General features: G+C 50.2%; 2 protein-coding genes across 4 annotated transcripts in view; both read left to right on the top strand.

Annotated features, from left to right (window-relative positions):
• The first annotated feature begins 1356 nt into the window (after positions 1–1356).
• Positions 1357–21771, top strand: wdr81 (WD repeat domain 81). 2 transcript variants are annotated; one of them, XM_030380700.1, is made up of 12 exons: positions 1357–1603; positions 2800–3320; positions 3564–7123; positions 7500–7607; positions 8028–8227; positions 8789–8970; positions 11304–11469; positions 12469–12634; positions 13789–14577; positions 16645–16790; positions 17042–17224; positions 19806–21771. In XM_030380700.1, exons 2-12 carry the CDS (start codon positions 2959–2961, stop codon positions 20130–20132), a joined length of 6189 nt encoding a protein of 2062 aa, XP_030236560.1. In that variant the 5' UTR covers positions 1357–1603; positions 2800–2958; the 3' UTR covers positions 20133–21771. The 2 variants fall into 2 exon arrangements, with proteins under 2 accessions (XP_030236560.1, XP_030236558.1); XM_030380698.1 differs by having other exon boundaries at positions 2796–3320.
• A 252-nt stretch (positions 21772–22023) lies between these two features.
• Positions 22024–26162, top strand: part of serpinf2b (serpin peptidase inhibitor, clade F (alpha-2 antiplasmin, pigment epithelium derived factor), member 2b) — a 5964-nt gene continuing 1825 nt past the window's right edge. The window contains exons 1-7 of one of the 2 annotated variants that reach the window (XM_030380702.1): positions 22024–22151; positions 23379–23445; positions 24002–24061; positions 24461–24520; positions 24638–24941; positions 25266–25409; positions 25998–26162. The exon at positions 25998–26162 is cut by the window's right edge and continues 24 nt beyond it. In XM_030380702.1, the coding sequence (XP_030236562.1) occupies positions 23392–23445; positions 24002–24061; positions 24461–24520; positions 24638–24941; positions 25266–25409; positions 25998–26162 (787 nt within the window). In that variant the 5' untranslated portion in view covers positions 22024–22151; positions 23379–23391. Of the gene's footprint in view, positions 22152–22284; positions 22422–23378; positions 23446–24001; positions 24062–24460; positions 24521–24637; positions 24942–25265; positions 25410–25997 lie in introns of those variants that run through there. The other variant, XM_030380701.1, reaches the window with a different exon arrangement.

Genomic DNA, 26162 nt, shown 5'->3' with positions numbered 1-26162 from the left:
CCCACAAGACCCGGTGGGAGGAGTTCAGAGACCAGGGTGCAGGTTATTATCATCGCAAATTGGCCTATGCGAGTAGATTAGGCTAGGATAGTTCCCGTCATTGATACCGCGTCTGGTGCACGCACAGTGTCTACCACTGCAACAACTATTATTTTACCCTTAATAGATCTAAACTCAATCCAGCGTGTTTCTCACACAGAGCGAGCCTGCCACGTTATGCAGGGGCAAAGGAAAGCGAAGGAAAGGCCACGTCGCTTCCGTTTGTGTTTCAAATGTTCTTGTGGACAGAACACAGTGTGCAGAAAATCTCATGTTCTTCGAATCGTCGCTGACAGCAATTACGGCGCTTGAGGTGGACTGCTGGGATGAGGAAAGCTTTAATTCGTTGTCCTAGTGGGGCCTTCTCTGCAAACGTAGTGGCCTACCCTTGCTTTGACGCAGGGGAAGATGATGCAAACATCCTCATCCTCATCCTCATCGTCATCCGCTTATCCGGGGTCGGGTCGCGGGGGGAGCAGCTCAAGCAGGGGGCCCCAGACTTCCCTTTCCCGGGCCACATTGACCAGCTCTGACGGGGGGATCCCGAGGCGTTCCCAGGCCAGTGTTGAGATATAATCTCTCCACCTAGTCCTGGGTCTTCCCCGAGGTCTCCTCCCCACTGGACGTGCCTGAAACACCTCCCAAGGAAGGCGCCCAGTGGGCATCCTTACCAGATGCCCGAACCACCTCAACTGACTCCTTTCTAAGTAAAGGAGCAGCGGCTCTAATCCGAGTTCCTCATGAGCTTCTCACCCTATAAAAACATCCCCGTTATGAAAATAGACAAAAGTATTAGAGCAATATAAATAGAATAGCTAGTAGAATTCAGATTCGGACGTTATTTTTTTTATACTTATTCATGTGGTCTTATTGGTCTGCTTAGTGGGCCTACGGTAGCATGGTAAGCATATCGGTATAGGCTTGTCTTGATGCTTAGATGTGCAAAAATAATATAGGGAATAAAAGCATCCTGATTTCTATTAACCAACGAGAGGTCAAGATTAACACACACACAAAAATAAATTGAAACATAGGAAGGATATGAAATTTAAAAAAATTATGGACCATAAAACAATGCCACGGAATGCTGAGAAGAGAAATGGCGCCACCACGTGGATTTAACGTTTACTGCAGTTCAGACGCAAGGACACAAAAAACATTGGATGAACGTGGATCGGTCTCACTCATCTTCACCGATTCGTAAATGTTAATACTTTATCTAACCTCTACACCTCATTACTTAATAATCATCACTTATTACCACTGTTTAGTTTATCTTATAGGAAAGAGACACTGGTCACGTGACAGGCAGTTACAGCGGGATCACGTGAGTGCTACTGGAAATAACATGGCTGCACATAACGTTGCACAAAATCACCCTCGGATGGCTGACTGTGTCTGACTTTGTCTATCTGAACCTACCGGAGCAGGAAACGAGCGGCCTCAGAGAAACGCGCCTCACTGGTCTGCGTTTAAGAGCGTCTTGACGCCACGTCCTGCGCTCCGCCGATGGGGAAGCGAAACTTCGCCTTCTGCACTGGCTGCTAGCTACAAGTTGGGAGAGGTGAGCTATTGTCACGTTAAATTATCCTCATGGTGTTTGAATGCGTTGATGAGTTAGTGTTTTGGTGTCCGGTAACCGCTGCGTCCACGTTATGGTGCATCTCGCCTCCGTGCGTGATGTTGGGGGTCCCTGGAGAGCGGCTCTCGTTAGCTGGGTGTTTATCAGCCGATCTGGGGTCGGTACTTCTTCCAGTGGGGAACTTAAGACAGAAGGCCACTCTGCAGACTGCATCATGCAAATGACGGGCTAAAGTGAGGGTTGTTTATTAAGAAAGTGCGGAATAAGTGTTGTATTGTGTGTTGGTGAACTCTCTGCCACTGTAGTTATAAACGTGTTGTTGTTGTTGAACCGCTGTCTGTCAGAATTTGTAGCTTCCCGCTATAAAATCGGAACATATTGCATTAATGCATAATCAAACTGTATCCATTCTTATTTTAAAACAGCCCACCAGGGCTGTACATAAGTCTACATGTTTGATTATCTACCAAACGACATGTATCTGTAGAGAGGACATATCTGTTATAATTTATCTCTGAATCCAGACCTGCTAAGTTCAGTCAATCCTTATCTAGGTAATTTTGTGAGGTATGTTCTTCTTAAGTTTAAACTCTGAGTACTGAGTTTCTCCTTGTGTTCGGCTTGTATCGTTTCACGGTCAGCCTCCCTCAGGGTATCGCGTTCTGAGCCCAGGGATAGTTATTTCTCCTTTGCACATGGGGTCTTGGCAGCCAAGTCATGTGAGCTTGGCTCCCAGATTGAAAACATGTGTCACTAAAATGACATCCTGTGTCGATTACAAAATAGCACTGGCTTCCAATGTGTAACTTCCCTGTGGCTGGTGTCTTCACATTGTAGAGTGGAAAGCACATTTTTAATAAAGCGGTATAAATGGTAAATGTACTGCATTTATACAGCGCTTTACTAACCAGTGGCCACTCAAAGCGCTTTACAATATTGCTTAACCTTCACCCATTCATGCACACATTCACACACCGACGGCGGTGTCAACCACGCATAGTGTCAGCCAGCTCGTCAGCAGCCTCTGAGGGTGAGGCGTTTTGCTCAGGGACACCTCGACACTCTAGCTAGGAGTAGCCAGGGATTGAACTAGCAACCTTCCGGTTACCAGTCAACCGGCTCTACCTCCTGAGGCACATGCCGCCCAGATCTAACGGTTATATCTCTGTTTCAGATAGGTCCTCTGCAGAACCCTCGCGGGAGACGAACCGCACCACATAAATGTAGGGCTCTTGTAGTCCTGCGTTTATAACCCAATGGAAGTGTGAGTGGGGGAGGGGGGGCGCTGCATGCATCCGGACCGCGCGTGAGTTTTGGGCAGACATCGGACCTTCACCATGGAGTGGCTGCTGCCAGCGGTGGAGCGGGACCTGGGGATCGACCGGCGACAGCTGGGCCCGGGGCCGAGCCCCCATGAGCTGGTGGCCCTGGTGCCCACCCGCTGGGTGACGGGGCTGCGGGAGAGGAGGCTGCCGCGCTGCCCGCGCTCCGACAGCATCAGCGATGGCGAGGTCCGCACGTACCTCCAGCGCTCCCAAGCCAAGCTGCCCCCCGGCTGGACCCGGGTGTGCGTCCAGGGCCTGAGGAAGAGCCGGCTGGGCTACCGGCTGGCCAGGGACCCTGGGCACCAGGGAGAGGGCGCCATGCCGCCGGACTCCTTCATGAGGACCATGCTCTGTGTGTCCCAGCAGAATGTCAGGTAGGGTGTGTGTCACTGTGTCTCGTCATCAATGAGAACGCACTTCAACTTTGGGATGCGTAGAGTCCAAAAAGTGTGTGTGTGTGTGTGTGTGTGTGTGTGTGTATGTGTGTCCACCATCGTGTGAGTTCAAAATGTAACTACTGATGTACAACTCATCATCTGAAACTCCTAATATGGGTGATTTCACGGAGTGAGACGGACCCATCAGCGACGGTGTTGTTCCGGTTTCCTCCCCTCCAGGAACCTCTGGCGCGAAGCCCACCGCGAGCGCGTGCAGCCGTACGCCGGCGCCGCTCAGCAGACGCAGATCACCGCCCTCGACGCCGTGCGTCAAGCGCTGCAGAAGCTCTTCAACTCCTCCTTCATCTCCACGGACAAAGTGTCTCCGTCCCTCTCCCCGGCCCGAGAAAAGGACAAAGAAAGCCCCTTCCAGTCGGCCGCGGCCCCGTCCCACAGGTCCCCGGGGGCCCCCCTGTGCCCCAACGTCCTGCGGGCCGAGTGTCTCCTGGAGACGGCCGAGGTGCTCTACGTGGTGCTGCCCTACAGCCAGTACTCCCTGCACGACGTCGTCTCCTACAGCCCCGCCAAGCTGGCCAACAGCCACGCCAAGGTGCTGTTCATCCTGTACCAGGTGCTCACGGCGCTGCAGGCCTGCCACGCGGCGGGGCTGTCCGTCGGGGAGCTGTCCCTGCAGGACATCGCCGTGGATGACCAGCTGTGCAGCCGGCTCCGCCTCAACCTGGCGCACTATGAGGACGCGGGCGTCGCCGGCGGGGCGGACGGCTGCGTCGCGGCGGGCCGACGAGGGCCTCGCAACGTCCCGCCGTCGGACGCCGTGTGTGTGAGCGGGGGCGACCGGGCCCTGTGCGGGGACTGCTTCGACGGGCTGAAGGCGCTGGTGCTGGACTGGGTCCACGGCCGCGTCAGCAACTTCTGCTACCTGATGGAGCTGAACCGGCTGGTGGGGCGGCGGGCGGGGGACCCCAACTACCACCCGGTGCTGCCCTGGGTGGCGGACTTCACCGTGCCCTTCGGCCGCTTCCGGGACCTGCGCAGGTCCAAGTTCCGGCTGAACAAGGGCGACAAGCAGCTGGACTTCACCTACGAGATGACCAAAGAGGCCCTGGCGGCCGCGGGGGGCAACGGGCCGGGGGGCTGCGGCGTGGGCGGGGACCTGGGCGGGGGCGGCGGCGGCGGGGCGGGCCCGTCGGACCACCTCCACGTGCCGCACCACATCTCGGACGTGCTGTCGGACATCACGTACTACGTGTACAAGGCGCGGCAGACGCCTAAGCCGCTGCTGTGCAGCCACGTGCGCTCCCAGTGGGAGCCCAACGAGTACCCGGCCAGCATGGAGCGCATGCAGAGCTGGACCCCCGACGAGTGCATCCCCGAGTTCTACACGGACCCCTCCATATTCCGCTCGGTCCACGCCGACATGCCTGACCTGGACGTGCCGGCGTGGTGCAGCTCCTACGAGGACTTCATCGAGGTGCACCGGGGCATGCTGGAGAGCAGGGAGGTGTCCCAGCACCTCCACCACTGGATCGACCTCACCTTCGGCCACAAGCTGTCGGGGAAGGAGGCGGTCAAGGCCAAGAACGTGTGTCTGCACCTGGTGGACAACCACACCAACCTCACCAGCTTCGGGGTGGTGCAGCTGTTCGACCAGCCCCACCCGCCCCGCCTCCACCCGTACCAGTACGCCCCGCCGGAGCCCCCTCTCCTGGGCCTCGCCACGCAGCTCGACGTGCAGGTCCGCCCGACGAAGACCCTGACGGACGCTGTGGACGGGACGGTGCAGGAGACGGCGGGGTGCGAGTCCAGCGGCTGGACCATGGTGGACCGCGACGAAGACCTGGAGCAAGGGATGGAAGCCCTGGACTCGTTGGGCTCTGGCTCGGGGGCCACCTCGGCGCCGCTGCCGTGCATGCACGCCGCCGGAGGGAAGATGGCAGGCGAACACCCGGCCCTCATCATCTCCCAGTCCCCGAGTTCACTGCCCGGGGAGGGCCGGGGCAGCAGCACCGGTGGCCTGGGTCCGAGCTTCCGTAGCGCGATGCTGCAGAAAGGAGGCGCATCGGGCAAGAAGCACGCAGAGGGGAGCGCGACCGTCGCCAACGCCGACGACTTTAAGATCATCCTGCCGGAGGGATTCAACCCCCTGCAGCCCCTGGAAGAGCTGGAGAAGCTGAACAACTTCCTGGTGAAGAGCCTTCATGCGGAGGTACCACATCGCATGGAGCCCGGGAACGAGACGAGGGCACCGAGGACGGTGGGCCAGTCCTTGACCTCGGTACCGGAGCTCTTTCAGAGAGACATTCAGGCGCTTGGCGTGGTCATCGCCGAGATATTCTACTCCCCCAAGCTGAGGGGCCTGGCGCCGGGCGCCCCGCTCAGAGATCGCTTCCAGGCCGTGAAGAAGCTCTGCTCTTCCAACCTGCGCGACGTGCCCCTGTCCCTGCACCACGCCCTGGAGACCCTCCTGTTGATCCGGAAGCACTCTGGGAGAGCGAGCGCGGAGCTCGCGCAGGGCCCTGGCCCGCTGCTCTTCAATTACGAGCCGATCCACGAGGGACTGCCTCCTCCCAGTCCCTGCCTGCTGCTGAACCCCGTCGTCACCCCCTTCCCCTTCCCGACGTACTTCCCGGCCCTGCACCAGTTCATCTTCTCCTACCACCACAAGATGGAGACGGCCTGTGGCCTCCAGGGCAGGGACGTGGTGTTCCAGCTCTGGCAGCAGCTGGAGACTCTCCTCCTGGGGAACATCAACGCAGAAGGTCTGGAGATCCTCCTGCCGTTCGTCCTATCCCTGATGCTGGAGGAGTCCACCGCCGTCTACGCCGCCTGGTACATGTTCGAGCCCATCGCCCGCGTGCTGGGCCCAAGGAATGCCACCAAGTTCCTGCTGAAGCCCCTGGTCAGCGTCTACGAGAACCCGCGGTGCCTGCGCGGCCGCTTCTACCTGTACACCGACTGCTTCGTCCTGCAGCTCATCGCCCGGCTGGGCCTGCAGGCCTTCCTGTCCAGCCTGCTGCCCCACGTGCTGCAGGTCATGACGGGCTTCGAGGGCTGCGCCGCCGGCTCGGGGGCGGGGGAGGGGAAGCGCCTGAGGGGCGGGACGTGCACCCTGGGGGAGGAGGAAGAGGAGGAAGACTACCAGTGCAGCGAGGGGCGCGCGTCGTCGGGGTCCGTCACTGGGAAGGTGGGGGGCGGCGGCAGCGTCGGCGTCGGGGTGGGCGGGGACACGGGGCTGGTGGACTACTCCTCGGGGCTCAGCCTCAGCGACCAGGTGTTCCTCTCCGAGGGCGAGGACTTCCAGAACGGCTTCTACGTCAACAGCGGGGCGGGCGGCGGTGGCGGTGGCGGCGCTGCCGGGAAGCAGCACGGCCAGAGCTCGGCCGGAGCCAAGGAGCAAGACCAGGAGTCGATGAGCGTGGGCAAGCTCAGCGACAAGAGCAGCGCCAGCGAGCTGTCCATCGGGGACGGGGACTCGACGCGGGACCGGGCCAGCCTCCGCTCGGCCGACAGCAGCCAGGACCTGAAGCCCGCCAGCGAGGGAGAGGACGTGGGGGAGCTGGAGGAGGAGGAGACCCCGGAGACGGCCGAGGGCCGAGGGGGCCCCGACGACCCCGCCGGGGAGCTCTCGCTCTCCGGCGGCACCGAGGACACGGTGGGCACCCTGGAGGAGGAGTTCCTGAACGGGATGACGCTGGAGGAGTCTGAGAAAGGCGTCGAGGAGGAGGACGACCACGACCCGATGGACGGCTCGGACGAGAAGGAGCACAAGATACTTCTAGGTGAGTGAGGAGGAGCGGTTGGTTTATGGGGGGCGGCTTCCTCTGTTGTGGCTTTTCAGTGTCGACTGGCACTTAATGTACGCACTCAATCTAAGTTGAACGTCCTGGCTCTTAATGTACGCACTTATTGTAAGTTGTAAGTCCCGGCACTTAAAAATCTTACTTGTGTAGCATCCTATCCTAGCTATATTATTGTATACGGGGAAGGGGTTAACAAGTGCTGGGCACTTGGTTCTATGAACATCCTAACTTTACCGACAGCCATATATTGTTGTTTCTCTTTCTTCTTACTAGAAGAGAGAGTCAAGTCGCTTTGGATGATGGCGTCTGCTAAATGTCCTAAATGTAAATGACTTCATTCAATGCGTGTCCACAGTAACGGTCTTCAAAACGGTGAGGTGGCTGACTGCGAAGCTGGGTCCCACGGTGACGTCTCGCTACGTGGCCAGGAATCTTCTGCGACTGCTCACCACCTGCTATGTCGGTGAGTACGTGGTGGGAACGGTCTCTTCGTATTGTGATGCATGTCTTTGGAGGAGAGTCTAGCCTCAGTATTTGATACGAAAAATCTCCACGATCATGCTGTTGTATTTATTTGTATAGATATAAATGTACATTTAAATTAAGAGCAACAAAGCGGCATGCAACCATTCATGCACACCGACGGACCAGCCAGCTCATCAGGAGCATTCAGGGTGAGGTATCTTGCTCAGTGACACCTCAATGCTTGAATGGAGCCGGGGATCGAACTAGCAACCTTCAGGTTACACGTCAACGCGCTCTACCTCCTGAGCTAAATTGATCCGTCTGAATATACACAGAAAAAAAAATAACGTGACTGATCAATGCACCTTTTTGATAACAAAGAGATTTCCTTTCTGCCTGCTCTTCTGTGTCCGTCCAGGGCCGGAGAAGCACCAGTTCCTGGCCCCCCTGTCGGAGGAGAGCAGTCTGGAGGGCGTGGCCATGGGCAGCGTGTACGAGAGGAAGCCCGTGGCCGGAGACCTGACGGCAGAGCCGGTCCTGGAGAGCCTGCTCTACATCGCACAGCTCTACGGGGAGCCGGTGCTCACCTACCAGTACCTGCCCTACATCGGCTACCTGGTGGGAGAATGACCCCCTGGTTGTCTTTAAGCCCCTGTTGTTCCTCCAGGTGTGAGCGGGATTAGCCTTTACAAGCTGTTAGGGATATCACAAGCGTGAGTGTCCACCTAGATACATGATTGATATCATATATATTGGCTAATCACACTCACACCTGGTGGTATAATCCATCCCCATTTAAATAGACAATGTAATCAATGCCTTACAGTGTTGCGTCTATGGTATTCTACTCATCCGAAAGGCACTGGGTTCGATTCCCAATGTCATGTCAATGTTCAATAGATAGATATACTTTTTATGGATAGATAGATAGATAGATAGATAGATAGATAGATAGATAGATAGATAGATAGATAGATAGACTTTATTTGTCACCTATACAACAACATTAAATTGCTACATCTGAAGGTGCAGTAAAAATATAAAGGCAAGGCATCACAAGACAAGACAACATAGTAGGCATCCCAAAGCACATGTAAATCCATCTATGTCATGTGGCCTTCTTATGGATGTGCTATAACCACGTTGTGCCGCTGTCCGGTTCTGGCCCCGCCCCCTCAGGTGACTCCGCCCTCGTCGCAGCGTCTGAACACGCGCAAGGAGGCGGGGCTTCTGGGCGCGGTGGTGCTGACCCAGAAGATCATCGTCTTCCTCTCGGACACCACGCTCATGGACATGCTGATGAAGATCAACCAGGACATCCTGCTGCCCCTCCTGGAGCTGCTCACCACGCCGCACATGGGGTAACACTCACTCACTCACTCACTCACCATGCCGCACATGGGGTAAACCTCACTCACTCACTCACTCACTCACTCACTCACCATGCCGCACATGGGGTAAACCTCACTCACTCACTCACTCACTCACTCACTCACTCACTCACTCACTCACTCACCACGCCGCACATGGGGTAAACCTCACTCACTCACTCACTCACTCACTCACTCACTCACTCACCATGCCGCACATGGGGTAAACCTCACTCACTCACTCACTCACTCACTCACTCACTCACTCACTCACTCACTCACTCACTCACTCACCACGCCGCACACGGGGTAAACCTCACTCACTCACTCACTCACTCACTCACTCACCACGCCGCACATGGGGTAAACCTCACTCACTCACTCACTCACTCACTCACTCGGTCACATGGGGTAAACCTCACTCACTAACCACCCCACACATGGGGTAAACCTCACTCACTAACCACCCCACACATGGGGTAAACCTCACTCACTAACCACCCCACACATGGGGTAAACCTCACTCACTCACTCACTCACTCGGTCACATGGGGTAAACCTCTAGGGCTGGCCCGAATGCCATTTTTCAGGCTTCGGATATTCGTTGGTTTTTCAGAGCGAATATTCGAATACTTGTTCCAGAAAAAAACACCATCAAAAACAACATTAATAATCCCTATATACTCCCTGGAACCGATTTTGACAGTTTCTGCATATTTTGTTGAGATTTAATAGCTTTTGAACGTTAATTTGTAGGCCTAAGTAGGTTGAAGTTCCTTAGTTTTTCCCCGTGAAAGCGAACAGCTGTTGCTCCGTTCCAAATCAGCTGTTCTCTGCCATCTCAGCCCTTACGGGAGCTTTTCAATTCATCCTGGAACGTGCATCTTTTCAGGGAATTTGTACAATAAATCCATAACAAATACCGAATATTGATTGTCTTATGTGTCCATATTATATCCATTATATTGACCGGGTATTCCCAAGACGCTCACGCTCTGCAGCAAGCCAGTCACAGTTGATTGGCGCGGAGCTGTACAGCGAACGTAAACAAACAAAAGCGCTAAGGTTTTAAGTATTACTTTTCCTCCAGAGATCCCGCTAATGTTGGGTTATAAAGTAAAGGGAAACAAGATATCTATTCTTCCTCCACCTCTCTCGCTTCTCTGCTTGGTGTCGCTGACGCTTATAGTTTGCCTCCCTCGCTCTGGTAACGTCACCTACGTGGAAAAACAAAACAAAACGAAGCTCCGAATACTGATTTAAGCTTCAAATACTAATTTTCCGAACGAATATTCGAATAATTCGGGCCAGCCCTATAAACCTCACTCACTAACCAACCCACACATGGGGTAAACCTCACTCACTCACTCACATGGGGTAAACCTCACATACTCACTCTGATACACACAGACTCACTCACTCACTCACTCACCACCCCACAGATGGAGTAAACTCACTCAGGTACTCACTCACTCAGGTACTCACTCAGGTACTCACTCTCTCAGTCAGGTACTCGCACACATGTACACAATCACTATTTTACACACACACACACACACACACACACACACACACACACACACACGCACACACACACCGCTTGGTACATTTGGCTCTGCTATTTAAACGATTCTACGATTAAATAAAAACAATTGAATAAAAGTTTTATTGCGTAAACGCCCCGCTCATGAATCCCGGCTGTCGTTATGATTCAAGTAGGACATAAAACCAATTCCCTGCACGTGATCTTTTAGCCTCCATTGTGAGGAGAATTGGTTTTATGTCCTGCATGAAAAATAATGACACAAATTACTGACGATTGCAATTCCTCCACCTTTCTCTGTGTGATGACATGCCACCCGTAAGGCCATTAGTATTCAAGACGCGCTCCCTCTAGAAAGGACTGCACTGGGGGGAATGGGAGCATAATGGTCCATCCAAGTGTGTGTGTGCGTGTATATGACTGTTTATGAACGTGTGTATATATGACTGTGTGTATATATCTGACTGTGTGTGCGTGTTAACCTGACTGTGTGTGCGTGTATATATGACTGTGTGTGAGTGTGTGTATATATGACTGTGTGCGTGTTTACCTGACTGTGTGTGCGTGTATATATGACTGTGTGTGAGTGTGTATATATGACTGTGTGCGTGTTTACCTGACTGTGTATGTGTGTATATCTGACTGTGTGTATATATCTGACTGTGTGTGAGTGTGTATATCTGACTGTGTGTATATATCTGACTGTGTGTATATATATCTGACCTATGTGTGAGTGTGTATATCTGACTGTGTGTATATATCTGACTGTGTGCCCCCCCAGGTTCCCCAGCGGGGTGCAGACCCGCTCCGCCCTGTGTCTGAAGACTCTGAGCCTCATGGCGCTGATCTGTCTGCGCATTGGGAGGGAGATGGTGCAGCAGCACCTGGCCGACACGCTGGGACGCTTCTTCACTGTCTTCAGCCTGCTGCGCTGCCTGCAGCCCCAGGTACACACGCACACGCGCACACACACACAACCTCTTACACTAGCATGCACGCACACGCGCGCACAATCTCTTGCACACATACGCAACCTCTTAAACACACATAGGCAACCTCTTACACACACACTCATACGCAACCTCTTACACACACACACACACACACACACACACACACACACACACACACACACACACACACACACACACACACACACACACATACGCAACCTCTTACACACATACACAAGCAATCTCTGACACGGACACACACAACCTCTGAAAGGTACACAGTGACACACACAACCTCTGAAAGGGCCACACACACACAACCTCTTATACGAAACACACACTGAAGAACACACACAGGGGGTTGGGCCAGAATCATTTGACCTTTGGTGCTTAATGACATGAAACGGACTGCTTTATCACAAAGGGCTTCACAGAGGACATTAAGGCGTGTACCAGGTGCTCTCGGGTTCACTGGTGGTGTGGCTGGACCTTTGCAGGCGTGAAGGGGAATTTAAACTTTGAGGATGAACGCCCCGAAAGTACCTCTGATCTCCCACCCGGGCTGCTTGTTTCAATGAAACAATGAAAGTTCTGGGTGAAAAAAACCCAGGACCCAATAGGCCTCCGAGGCTCCTGGTTCCCTCGGCCAAATTTTTGAATGATCGTACTACATGACTAACTCTTTAGGTGGCAAAGAAGTAAAAGCTGCGTCACGTTGTGAACTACTCTCTTTTTCCATCTAGTTTCCAATGCAGTTTTGGATTGTCGGTGCCGTTAAAGTAGCATTACTAATAGTTTACTACTCTGACGGCACCGACAATCCTAAAACCTTCTTCGCCACCTACAGAGTTTGTTATGTACGATCATTCAAAAACTCGGAGGCGGGACTTATTCTTCAGCCGTCTATTGGCTGCGTCACGGTGTCAGGTGCCCAATGGGAGATGAGCGTGAGCGGCCAGGCGTGGTTGACCTGTGATGCCTTCTCTCTTGCAGCTGGACAGCGCCCCCCGCAGGCTGGTGGGGGACGTGACGGTGGTGGAGGTGTGGACCCCGGAGGGGGCGGAGGCGACCTACGAACTGGGGGTGCTGGAGGAGCTTCAGACGGTGTTCAACGCGGAGATGGCCTACGCCTCCTACATCCCCTTCTACTGCCTCATAGGTGGGGAACGCCGCTGCGCAGTGTCTCCTTAGGATGGGGGGGCAACTATAGCCTGGCTCCGCCCCCTACGTACTTCCGCTCAATTTTAATTTCCCTTCAGTACTGCGTCTGCGGTATTTTAGCGGGTTTTCTCCGGCCAAATTTTGCCGGTTCAATTAGCAAAGACAGGGTGTGGCTGAGAACAATGACGTTGAGGTCGTGCGCTAGTTTGAGTTGTAGTCAAACGTTAGCGATTGGTTATGGCAGATCCAGAGTGGCACTGGGCAGATCCAATCATTTTAAACTCCAACAGACACCCGCCTTCAAGTGAGTTGTCAATAGAGAGAGGCCCTGTGAATGAAATTAAGTACGAGAGTCTAGTAGGACCATCATAGGACAACTAGGGCTGAGCGATTAATACAAATTTTATTTTGTTTATTTTTTTATTTTTGGGTCAAACATAATCGAGTCAAAACTAATTTTTTCTATTTTATTTTAAAAAACAGTTAGAAACATATTTTAACATTATTTTAGATTTGAAAAAAAAATTCTCGGATACAAAATGTATTGACCAAAATAATCGTCCATAATTGAGCAGCCCAAGTACCAGTATCAGAAATTCCTCCATTACTGCCTAAACTACAGGATCGGGTATCGGCGAGTACGCAAGTCTATGCGCCGATCCGATATCGTCACGTGACTCATTTACTACAAAGGGAAAGAACATAACAAACAATACGGTGTTATGCTGCGTTCGTTAACGCTCGGAGGTGGAAAGTCATCTCCGACATACGTGCGTTTGCGTCAACAAGTCTGAAAAATACGGATGCATTCACGGTTAACTACAAGAATACTAATGTATTATTCTAATTGAAGATTATACATTTAATGGATCTAGTTGGCTAATAAAAACTGCCATTAGTAAGTGAACCGACATTGCGGACACCGTCAGAGAACCTTCAATAAGAACAAGTGCTATTAGTAGTTACAACGCTAGAGGCTGTGTCGTTATATACTCGGTATCGGCCGATACTCAAGTTCAGGAATCTGAATCGGTATCGGGAAGGGAAAAATGGTATCGGAACACCTCTAATAACAACACATGCTTTTACGTGTTTGTCACCAAATGGTTCCCACCGTGTAAGACCTGTGTTGTTTCTCTACGGGGGTTTCAGGCGACAAAGCCATCCGTAAACTGGTCCCCAACCACGAGCTGGTGTGGGGCATGGCTCAGTCCTACCATGAGCGCGTGCGGCCGGCCAGCCCAGACCCCAACTCCGGGGCGGGGCCGGCCCCAACGGCCGCCCAGAGCCACTTCCCCACCCCCTACACCACCTCCTCCTCCGGGTCGGACGGCATCCCAGAGTCGGGCACCTTCGGCAGCCACCTGGTGGGCAACCGCATCCAGGTGTCCCGGGATCCCGAGTACAGCAGCAGCCCCAACGCGGGTTTATCGGACTCCTGGGGCCGGGCGCACCTCGGGGGGGCGGCCGTCGCCGCGGCGACTGGCGCGGCGGACTCCGCCTTCGCCTCGGCGGCGGCGGCGTCGTCGTGGGCGACGGGAGGCTCCACCCCCGAGGACAGCGCACTGAAGATGGAGCTGCCGCGCAGCGAGCGGTCACTGCAGGGCAACTGGCTGGCCTACTGGCAGTACGAGATCGGCCTCAACCAGCAGGACCCGCGCTTCCACTTCCACCAGATCCGCCTGCAGAACTTCCTGGGCCACACGGGCACGGCCAAGTGCCTGGCGCCACTGGCCGGGGAGGACTTCTTCCTGTCGGGCAGCAAGGACAAGACGGTGAGGCTGTGGCCGCTGTATAACCACGGCGACGGGACGCGGGAGGTGGAGGCGCGGCTGTGCTACACGGACCACCGCAAGTCGGTGTTCTACGTGGGGCAGCTGGAGGCGTCTCAGGAGGTGGTGAGCTGCGACGGCACGGTCCACCTGTGGGACCAGTACACCGGTGGGTCAGACGCAGTCACAGACACACGGCCTCTTACACACGTACACACACCTGTGGGACCAGTACACCGGTGGGTCAGACGCAGTCACAGACACACGGCCTCTTACACACGTACACACACGTAAGCACGCGCGCACACGCATACGCAGACACGTAAGCACACGCACAAACATACGTGAACGCACACACACACACACACGTGAACGCATGCACACACGATAGCATACTGGGCTATTAAACTATTATTATTAATATTATTATAATTTAGAAATAACAATTATAAAAAAAAAAAATAGCCAACTCTTTTTATTTTACTCTGAGCAAGTTTAAATTCTGAAAGCTTCTGTTTAGTGACAGTGAAGTGGGTACTCAGCTGAAACTATATCTTAGAGTATAGAGTATTATATTTTGTGTGTATCAATAAGAAAGTGATGTGTGTGAATAGCAAAGAGCCATCGACCGGCAATTCAATACGTTTGATTGATCGGGATTACGACCATGTCTGAAGAGAAGTCCGGCTCCAATATGACGAGTAGGAAGGAAAGTATGCACATAAACCTGCATACTTAAAGGGGCGATATGATGCCACCAGGTGTGAGTGTGATTAGCCATTACAAGCCGTTTGAAATAGTTGTGATGTCACTAATGGTGCGAACACACCAAGCGCGTACCTCGCGTTGCATGTACGCGCGTAACGCAGCTAAAATGTTGCTTGATCATTTTGTGTCAAAAATGGTCATCTACGCGCGTACGCATACGCGCGTAGATGAGACCGCCCAAAACTTCCCCCCCCCCAGCCTGTGGCTGCGCTGGATTTAGGAGTCCGAGGAAGGAAACCCAAACGCCGCCGTGTTTGGGTGGATGATAGAGCTTGGATCGGGTTAGATTAAATAATCTCGGATATAAATAACAATAATCGGGTTAAATAACTTCACATGGTGTGTCTGGTGTGTTTCCAGCATTCGTAGTGTTGATCGGCAGAGAAATAGTCCGCCAAGACGTTGAGGTTGCTTAGCAACCAGAGACTCTGTCCATGCAAGTGAACGGAGCGTTCACTCTTCGTCATAACTAACAAACCAAACATCCTTCACATTCACCGAGTGAACATTATGAAAGTAAAATGCACATTTCTCGCTAAAAATGTTTCCATAAACGCATTTAATGGCGTAACTATGTTACTATTTCCACCCAGAATAAAGCAAGATGTCGGCCGTATGCTTCTGTGCAAGGGTCACTACTCTCTGCCAGCGACGTCGGGTCAAGCTCCACGCTGATTGGCTATTGCGGCTAAGTATCACGCGTATGAGCGTAAAAAGTTCAATTTTTTAAACTCCTCGTGTACACGCGTGTATGTACGCGCGTATATATACGCGCGTATATGTACACGCCTCATACGCCCCTAACGCGAGTAAAATGTTGCTTATACGCATGTAACGCATGTACGCGCCTCATACGCGCGTAAACCAATGGTTCCCTATGGAAAAATTGCCGATTTTATACGCGTGATACGCGGGTAACGCGTTTGGTGTGGCCGTACCTTAAGGCACAGGGGCGGGCACATTTTCAAACGGCTTGTAATGGCTAATCACACTCACACCTGGTGGCATACCATCACCGCCATAAGCGACTTTAAAGGTGACATGTTATACGACCAGGTGTGAGTGTGATTAGCCATTGCAAGCCGATTGAAAATCGGCCTGTTTTTGACATCACAAGTTGGGGTGTCCACCGTCCTAGATGAATGCTGGATAGATCAGTCTACCAGCCTACCCAGTGGACTGTAACAGACGTTGCTCATCTATCTGTCATATATCTCTGTGGACACGCCCACTTGTAATGTCAGCAGAGGCAGATTTTCAAAACGATTCGTAGCGGCTAATCAAACTCACCCCTGGTGGTATAATATGTCACCTTTATGACATTGTAGCTCATCACTCGTCATTCTCCAGACATCTTCTCACCCATGTCCTCCCTGGCGGGCGTCCCTGCAGTAGAGCTCAGATTCAGGGTTCAGTGTGGCGTTGGTTAACCCCTCCTCACTCCTCCGCTCTGCGCTGTCGCCTCCAGGGAAGCAGATCCGCTCGTACGAGGCGTTGGACGGGAAGAACCCCATCACGGCGGTGACCACCATGCCCGCCCCCCACTGCAGCGTGGTCTTCGGCAGCGCAGACTCCGTGCTCCGCTTCATCGACCCGCGCAAACCCGGCCTGCAGGTAATCAGGCGGCGCGCTGACGCCGCCCCCGAGGGCCCCGGAGGGTCATTACCCCCGGGGCCAATTTGGGTTGTTGTGCATTTGATATATGTAGATATCATCAATCTACCGCCTGTTAAGCCCTTTGAAACTTTACCTGTGATTAAGGGCTGTACGAGATCAAAAAAATATATATTTAATTGAATTGAGTTTGAGTCACGACCATTAATGACTCTGGTCCTGCTGGATCTGCATCTTTTCGTCCCTCTCAGCATGAGTTCCGCCTGGCGTACAACAACGTGAGTGCGGGTCTGATCCGCTACCTGGCCGTGAGCCCTGGGGGCCGCACGGTGGCGGCCGGCTTCTCCTCGGGCTTCATCGTGCTGCTGGACTCCCGCACCGGGCTCATCCTCAGGGGCTGGCCCGCGCACGAGGGGGACATCCTGCAGATGAAGGTCCGTCCCCGCCCTGCCCCGTGGTCCTGAGTGTAGCCTAGGGTGTAGCCTAGGGTGTAGCCTAGCGTGTGACCTAGCGTGTAGCCTAGCTTGTGTCCTAGCGTTTAGCCTAGCGTATAGCCTAGCGCGTAGTCCAGCGTGTAGTCTAGCGTGTAGTCTAGCGTGTAGTCTAGACTTTGGTCCAGACTGTAGCCTAGTGTCTAGCCTAGCGGGTAGTCAAGAATGTTGCATGGCCTGCAGCCTAGCACGTAGCCTAGACTGTAGTCCAGACTGTAGCCTAGCATGTATCCTAGCGTGTAGCTTAGACGGTTACCTAGTGTGTAGCCTAGACTCTAGCCTAGCTTGTAGCTTAGACGGTTGGCTAGTGTGTGGTCTAGCCTGTAGTCTAGCATGTAGCCTAGACCGCATTCTAGGGTGTGGCCTGCACTGTAGCTTGGACTGTAGCTCAGATTGTCTAGACTGTATTTGTGTATGTATGCGTGTGTGCGTGCGTGCGTGTGCCTGATCACATTTACTAGGTTGTTGTGACCTTAGGGTTTATATAGTTATAAGAAGGCGAGTCTTGCAAATTAGTTTACTATCTATATGGCTCCCTGGTTATAATCCGTTCAGTTTTTCAATTGGATATCATTCCTAGCTCATCCACTCTGCATTACTTTGATGCAGAGGCTGATATGCACCGCTTTGTTTTTCTGCAATCTTCGCCAGAAACCCTCCTCTGTGCAGGTTTAGTTTCATCCTTCAAATTAAAAGTAAAATCGGGAGTGAGCAATATTTGTGGCACAATATTTTTCTCTTCCAAGTATGCTGAATAGCCAATGGCAGTCCAGCAGGTTTGAAAGTGTGGCTCCCGTCAATCTCCTGTGATGCGTGTGGTTGGTTACGTTTGTTTATGAAAACAAAGAAGTCCCCAATTACTTGCACATATGCATGGCGCTACAATTCCTGTCAATCCTAAAATCCCCAGTCTGCTTTTTTAAATTTATTTATCCTTTAGTAATTACCAACGCATTCTTGTATTCATTCATAAACTATAAACATTGCTAAGAGGGAAATATCCGACGGAATGTGACAATCGGCTCACAGTGGCTAATTGGCTGAATAAATTACTGCGACAACTCTTGACGGTAAAGATAACGAATATTTAAATGTCCTAAAGCATGAATTAGTTTACTGTGTTGTCACAATAATCATCCAACTCAAACCTTTTCCCGGTCAGCCCTTGAATTCGGTTTTGTTTCTGCGTTGCGCAATCAAAGACCTAAACGTTATTATTTTTCGTTTATCTCCGACGTCAAACCGCCGTCCCAGGACGCGCCCCGTCCCGTTCAAAGCACCTCGCTCAGAAGGAACGGCGCCTGTGATTCGCTCCGATGCGGAGACCCGCCACTAGGAAAATAGACGGAACGGAACTTCATCAAAGTTGCTGTCAGGTTACGATCGCTGCTGAAACAAATGCATCGCGACGGAGGTTAATCTAGGCCAGACGTAGCCCTGTTTTCAAAAGGAGTATTTTTATACAGTGAGTTATTTTTCTGATGCCACAACCACCCTGGTTTCTCCACCTCTGCTTTTGAATATCGGCACGGTGAGAGTCTGGGCTCGCACCTGGGTTAGATCTCAGTCCCCAGCCATTTGACTTTGACATTTCATCAATGGCGTTCGCTTTCCACTTTAACAATTGGATCAAACGCATGATAAGATACCCGACTCCACGACGGCGCTTAGTTTGGTAAAGTTTGAATATCGGAAAGGAGTCTGTTGGCTCGTCGCACTGACACATACACACACGCACGCAACTGTTGCGTAAGACCCGTCACCCTCTGATTGTGTTTCGGGACTTTTTAATACACAACAGAGGACCTCGCTCACCATTATATACTCTTCTTCAGGTTGAAGACCGCACGCAGACCGCCGGTAGGCCGGGGACAGTTGAACCCGAGCTCGGGTAGTCAACAGCAGGCTGAACAAACTTTATTTAACCCTGAATCTGGGGTCAGGGCCTTTCGGATTATAAGGCATGGGTTTAGACAAATATGGACACAAGTTAGTCATTAGAAAAACCTTGACGGTGCTGTTTGGGACACACTGGACATGAATATCCCCCAAACCACTGTCCAGTTCCTCGGTCTCCAGCCCACGACTATCCCCCCCCCCTCCCCCCCAGATTTGTAATCAAACTGCTAGACTTTCACAATAATAAAAGTGGTGCTTGACGTGTGTCGCAGGCGTGCAGCCTTATCGCCTGCCGTGTGTTAGTGAACCAGAATGTTTATTTTATGGGGCGGCATGTGTCTCAGTAGGTAGAGCGGGTTGGCTTGTAACCGCAAGGTGGCTAGTTCGATCCCCGGCTCCTCCTAGCTTGAGTGTCGAGGTCTCCCTGAGCAAGACGCCTCATCCTGACAACTGCTGCTGATGAGCTGGCTATCGCCTTGGGTGGCTGACGCCGCAGTCGGTGTGTGAATTGTGTTCATGAATGGGTGACTGTAATATTGTAAAGCGCTTTGAGTGGCCACTGGTTAGAAAAGCGCTGTATAAATGCAGTCCATTCACCATTTGATCATTTCCCATTTCATGGCAGGCTGCAGAAGGCAACCTGGTGATCAGCTCCTCGGCCGACCACTCCCTGACAGTGTGGCGGGACCTGGAGCAGAAGCCGCTGCGGCAGTACAAGTCGCCCTCGGAGCCCGTGCACGCCTTCGATCTGTACGGCTCCGAGCTGGTCACCGGCACGGTGGCCAACAAGATCGGCGTGTACTCCATGGCGGACATCTCCCTCAGCCCCGTCAGCAGCACCAAGCTCAGCTCCGAGAACTTCCGGGGAACCCTGACCAGCCTGGCCGTGCTGCCCACCAAGAGGCTGCTGCTGCTGGGCTCGGAGAACGGCGCCATCCGCCTGTTTGCTTAGGCTGGAGGCGTAGGGAAGGAAGTGCTGCGAAGGCCCTGGCTCTGTGTGGGACGCAGGGCGATTGTGAAACCGATAAGGCCAGATGCGTACGCCTCAAATGTGTTTTTTTGTTTTTTTTGGTCCGCCTCCTACGATGAAGCAGCCTTAGTGAGCTAGTTGAATTCCCTTGCACCCCTGAAGGGATCCTGCTGCTGCCTGGGGGGGTCGGGGCACTGACCAAAGTAGTAGACCTGAGTCTTTCTCTTACTTCCACTGTTGAGATTTATTTCTGCACAGCGAATCACAACCTTGTGCTTAGAGAAGGCTCATGACTTTCTGCCTTTAAGTGTGTGTGTGTGTGTGTGTGTGTGTGTGTGTGTGTGTGTGTGTGTGTGTGTGTGTGTGTGTGTGTGTGTGTGTGTGTGTGTGTGTGTGTGTGTGTGTGTGTGTGTGTTCCATATCATAGGAGATTCTTATCTCGATAAGGTCAGTTATTATTTTTGAAAGAATGAATCTGAGGACCCGCTCAGGGTGAAAGCAAATAAGGTTTGAGTGTAGTGTTTACACTTTCCAAACAGATGCATACCAACCAACGCCAAAAACACATCAACGCCGCCACCTCCTCCTCCCTCGTCCCGTATCACTTGACCCCGCGATGAGTCCGAAGCACTGATGAAACTATGCAGTATTTGTAGAGCAATTTTGTTTTTCGTTTGCATCCCAGTTCCTGTTTTTGGTCAAACCTTTTTTTGGTCAAAAAGTAGACTTTTTTTTTCTAAACAATAAAGCTACAGCAGTCGGTTTTCATGTGACGATGTTAGTTGATCTCCTCAGCGTTTTGGTCTGTGTTGGGTGGTCAGCCCAAGTAACAATGCACAACTCTGGATCCTTAGCACAACCTGGGGTCTCAGCCACACACGGAGATACGGTCCATTTTAAGATGCTATTTTTATTTTTTCCACATTGATTACTTGAAGTTTCTTTCTGAATAGTCTGGACACAGGTCTTCAGACGTGAATTATTGTATTAACAATCAGAGGGTCCATAGTAACACGGCTTTGACGTGACTTTTTAACACATGTATTCCAATTGTTAGGAAATCCATTTAGGAGATGTCCCTTTGGGCTGTTATTAATGTACCATCGATGCATTGTCAGCACAGAAAAGCATTGCAGGAGCACATGGCAAGCCTCAAAATAATTTTGTATTATAACACTTCTATGTAATCACAAATACATTATAAAATGTAACAATCTGTTCAACTAATGGGACGGATTACAAAAAAACGAATCATTTGTAGTCATGTAGCGCTTTTCTTGTTGCAAATTGCGCATATTAAATGGTAACTCTTGTAGTTATCTTCATTACTTCTGTCAAAATGCCTCAAATCAATGTCTTAGTAACTTGTCAAAGCTTTTTTGTCATGTTTGAATTGTTTAGCTCTTTATGCCCACAGATCAACAATTTCCAGCATTTTTATTTTTATTTACTTTGAATCCGATTTCTAAACTTGGATTAAATCTTGACAGACAACTTTGCGTTGAATTCTAAACACCTGTTACACATGGATATTCGGTTGTGATCCAAAAAAATTCAAACATGAAACATAAATAACTTGATTTATTTATTAACTTGTTTAATAAAAAAAAAAACGACTTTGTCACATGTTTCAATGCGATTATTTGTCATGAGTCAACTCCACTATAATCCATCCCCTCACCATTCTGAAATTGCCTAAGAAAGGTCATCGAATGTGCTATTGGACAAAGTCCCCCTTTTTTTTGTTTGGAATAGAATCCTTTCCCAGCTGCAGTCATGTGCTCTAAAGAAACAACAGTTAAACTGAGTGTTGCATTCTGAAGCACTTGCCACACACAGTCACTTGAGCCCTCATGGCACCTTCACCCATTCATGATATAATCACCCTCGCTCTTCCAACATCAGCCACAGCTCTCTTATCACAAGAGCTGACGTCTCCTGCGTATATTGTTTTACAGAATCAAGTTAACTGTTCAACAGTACAACAGTCAAGTGACTCAGGTTTGTACCAACGATGTGTAATGGAATTGTCTGTACATGATACTGAGAAATCAATTAATTGGAATCGAGCACAGCTTGACCCTGATTTACTCTGGAGAGACATTTACAAACAAATAGTGACTGGTTTGAGGCCTCGATCAATGGGAGTTGATATTTAACTGGCCACTGAGCAATTGCCAATCTTTTACGCTTGGGATTTCTGTCGCACGTTGTCGCTTTTTTTAGACACACTTGTTTTTTCACATTTGTTTTCTCCAATTTAAATTTAAGGTAAGATCTTATTTCTAGTGTATTTGATTTGGTTTTGTGCCTACGTACATTTCCAATGGTTATTGGAGGATATTCTTTTTTTTTTTTTTTTTTTAACCAAGTTAAAAAAAAACTAACCTAGTGTTTTTTCAGATTATTGAGGTTATTTCAATCAAATATTCAAAAAAATGTTTAAGTTAATGTTACGCAAATAGTTTCTACCGCTTGGCATGGGTTTTAAAGTGAATTGGGCAGACTTTGGCTTGGCTTACATTACAATTTGTACAAAATAAGAAATTCTGCTAACAGCTTCATAGAACCTTAGGGAAAGCAGTCTTGACAGTCATTGCAAAAAGAATATTTCTGTCTTTGTGATTCCTGTAGCAAATCTCTCTCTTTTCTTTTTTTAGACTTTTGCTTTTTGTAGCTACTCCAGTTTTAATTGTATACTTTTCATTGCAAATTATAAATATGTTTCTACACAACGCTACTACCAGGTGTTATTTTGGGATTAACCAATATCTGTTCATGTCGATAATATTAACATATTATATATTGTGTTAACCCGGCAAGGTGAGCAAACCACCACCTCCCAAAACAGGACACAACTTAGCTGGGCAAAAGCCAAAAAGGCATGTTTAATCCAAAATCAAACAGGTCTCATACTGAAAATAATGAACCACGAAAAAAAACATGGGAGGAATCGACGGTCCTATCCGTGGGTGGAATCCCGTCACCCACGAGGACCGGTCTCTCCGTGCAGGAGCTCCAGGGCTGGGAGTGCCCCGAATGAGTGGAGAAGCAGGCTATTTAAGCCCTGCTTCTCCACCTATTCCTCTGCATATCCTTAATTGGCCCGGGCCGGGTTGCCAGAATATAGTGATGTTATGTCTGTGGTTCATTGAAAGTGTGTTTTTTGTGAAAAATGTGAGGAATAAACAAGTATTTCACAACTTGGTTATTTTTCCTCGACTCTAGACACTGTAAGGACATGGACATACTTCTGGCACTCCTGTTGTTATGTCTTGGCAGCAAGGGAATCTCAGTAAGTAGCACAATCCTTCCATAGATCTTTTTTGTTTATGATACGATGGTTCGAATTTGAGCCGATTTGGATAAAGCAGCCAAAGAAAGCTAGCCCTAACCCTTACAATTGATTTTGAAAGACTCCAACTGAAAAAGTCCCAGCCCTCCCTTCAAGCCTCCCTGCATCGCCACTCCCCCAAAACATGTGACTAGCTAGTAAGCTGTGCTCAATTCCAATTAATTGATCACTCAGTATCATGTACAGATAATTCCATGACACATCGTTGGTACAAACCTGAGACACTAGACTGTTGTACTGTTGAACAGTTAACTTTGTTAAAAATAGATGCCTAGCATTGTGTTGTACTCTGGTCATCTGCTCATGGAGTGCATGGGCAGAATGTGTGCAGGTAGCCGGTCAGGTAGGTAGACGGACAGGTTAGCCATTCAGCCATTTCATTTGGGAATGATGGAAATGATCGTTGTAAAGAGTTGATGTAAAGTTAATTTCCACAAAAATGCTTCATAACTATGTGGCCTACCCTAGCTTTAACGCCGGTTTCCCCTTCTTGCAGAATGCCGAGGTGGCAGAGGTTATGCCTCTCGGTCCTCTACTGCCCAGCGATCCTCTACAGGTGAGTGGCTTGAACTCCTCTTGACTTGTTATGTTTACCCATCACTCTTCAAATATGTCAATCATGTCTTCATGCATACAAATACTGGAATTTTAGTGCTTCACTACATTTCCTCTATACTTTAATATCTTAATATGACAAATACTTCATACTTTGACAATAACTGGGATTTCAGTGCTTCACTACATTTCCTGTATACTTTAATATCTTAATAAGACAAATACTTCATACTTTGACAATTACTGGGATTTCAGTGCTTCACTACATTTCCTGTATACTTTAATATCTTAATATGACAAATACTTCATACTTTAACAAATACTGGGATTTCAGTGCTTCACTACATTTCCTGTAGTTTTTGCCGACCCGAGTTTTAACGCTGGATTCCCCTTCTAACAGAATGAGACGGGGCCAAGCGCGATGCCTCTCATCCCTCTAATCCGCAGCAAACCTGTAGAGGTTAGAGGCTTCATCTCAAACGTGTTATGATTTCCCATCCCCCTTCAAAAATCATAATCTTAATGACAAATAAAGATTTCACTGCTTTCAATTCATTCCCGTATACTTTGCTCTCAGACCACAGCTGAAAATACCACAGAAGCACAGCCCGACAGAACACTAGAAACAACGGCTGAAGGTACAACAGCACTTTCATCTGCGTCCACCGACACCGACGACGAGAAAGAGACGGTCTCAGAAGAAGATCTAGACGGCTCTTGTGAGTCGGTGGGCAAAAGCCGGCGTTCCCTTGGGCTAATCGCCAGAGCCCTGCAGAAGAGTGGCCTGAAGCTCCTGGCGAAGTTGGAGCCGACAGAGGCAGAGCCCAATGTGATCATATCCCCACTCAGCATATCATTAGCTCTCTCCCAGCTGGCTCTGGGTAAGCAGCATCCCTCTGAAGCCTGCGCACGTTCACGTCTGATTATCTGTTGTTTCTATGGTGTGTAGATCTGTTCACATCGTGTGTCAGAGGCTGATTCTGGAAGCTACTGCATTGTGTTCCACAAGCAAATCTTGAAGATGGGGCAGATGTCGACAGATTTGGCAGGATTTTGACGTGTGTGTGTGTGTGTGTGTGTGTGTGTGTGTGTGTGTGTGTGTGTGTGTGTGTGTGTGTGTGTGTGTGTGTGTGTGTGTGTGTGTGTGTGTGTGTGTGTGTGTGTGTGTGTGTGTGTGTGTGTGTGTGGTTCTTTTTCACTCATAGGAGCAGTCAATGAGACGGAGGGGCTTCTCATGAATTATCTCCATGGAAACAACCTGTCCTGTTACCACGAGACTCTGCATAAAGCTCTGGAGCAGCTCAAAAGCGATGATCTGCAAATCGCCACCCGCATCTTCCTGGCCCAAGGTCACTGCGGAGACTGGCCGGCCTTCTGAATTCAGGAGTTCATTCACAATTCAGAGGACAAAATAAGCTCCTCTTGAGTAGTAGTGATCTCTTGCATTCACATTTTACCTTTATATTTGGGCGTTTGGCAGAGGCTTTTATCCAAAGCGACTTACAATGAGTACATTTGTCAGAAGAAAGAGAAACAACTATATATTGCTGTCGGTATAGTAAGGTTAACCCTTTCCCCGGATACAACAAAGATAGCTAGGATAAGATGCTACACAACACAAGTAATATAACTAAGTACGACATACTATAAGTGCGTACATTAAGTGCCAGGACTTAAAACATAACATCTCTTAATTTCATTGTTTACACAGACTTCATCACAGGCCATTTGTATTAAAAGTTCTTGTATTGCCATGAGTTCTTTTTTAAAGTTAATGTTCCGCAATTCATTTCCAATGTTTGGCTTGTATTCAGTCAAGTCAATTTGGTAGGCTCAATTTCATAGTTTAGACATATTTCGTCATAGGCCAGGGGAGCTTAAAGGGCTTTGAGAGATTGTAAGAATCGCCGTGAATGTTTGTGTTGTACGTGTTTCAGGGCTGGAGCTTAAGCAGAAGTTCGCTGAGGACTCTCAGCGGTTCTATGAGTCGAAGCCAGTGGCCCTTGAGGGATTGCAGCAGGTCAACTCATGGGTGGCGCAAGCAACCAAGGGGAAAATCCCTGAGTTCCTAACTTCGTTACCTCCCCAACTGCTACTGATGC

Source organism: Gadus morhua, chromosome 16, assembly GCF_902167405.1.
Source record: "Gadus morhua chromosome 16, gadMor3.0, whole genome shotgun sequence".
NCBI classification, from domain to species: domain Eukaryota; kingdom Metazoa; phylum Chordata; class Actinopteri; order Gadiformes; family Gadidae; genus Gadus; species Gadus morhua.
This window is presented reverse-complemented; position numbering and strand designations above follow the sequence as displayed.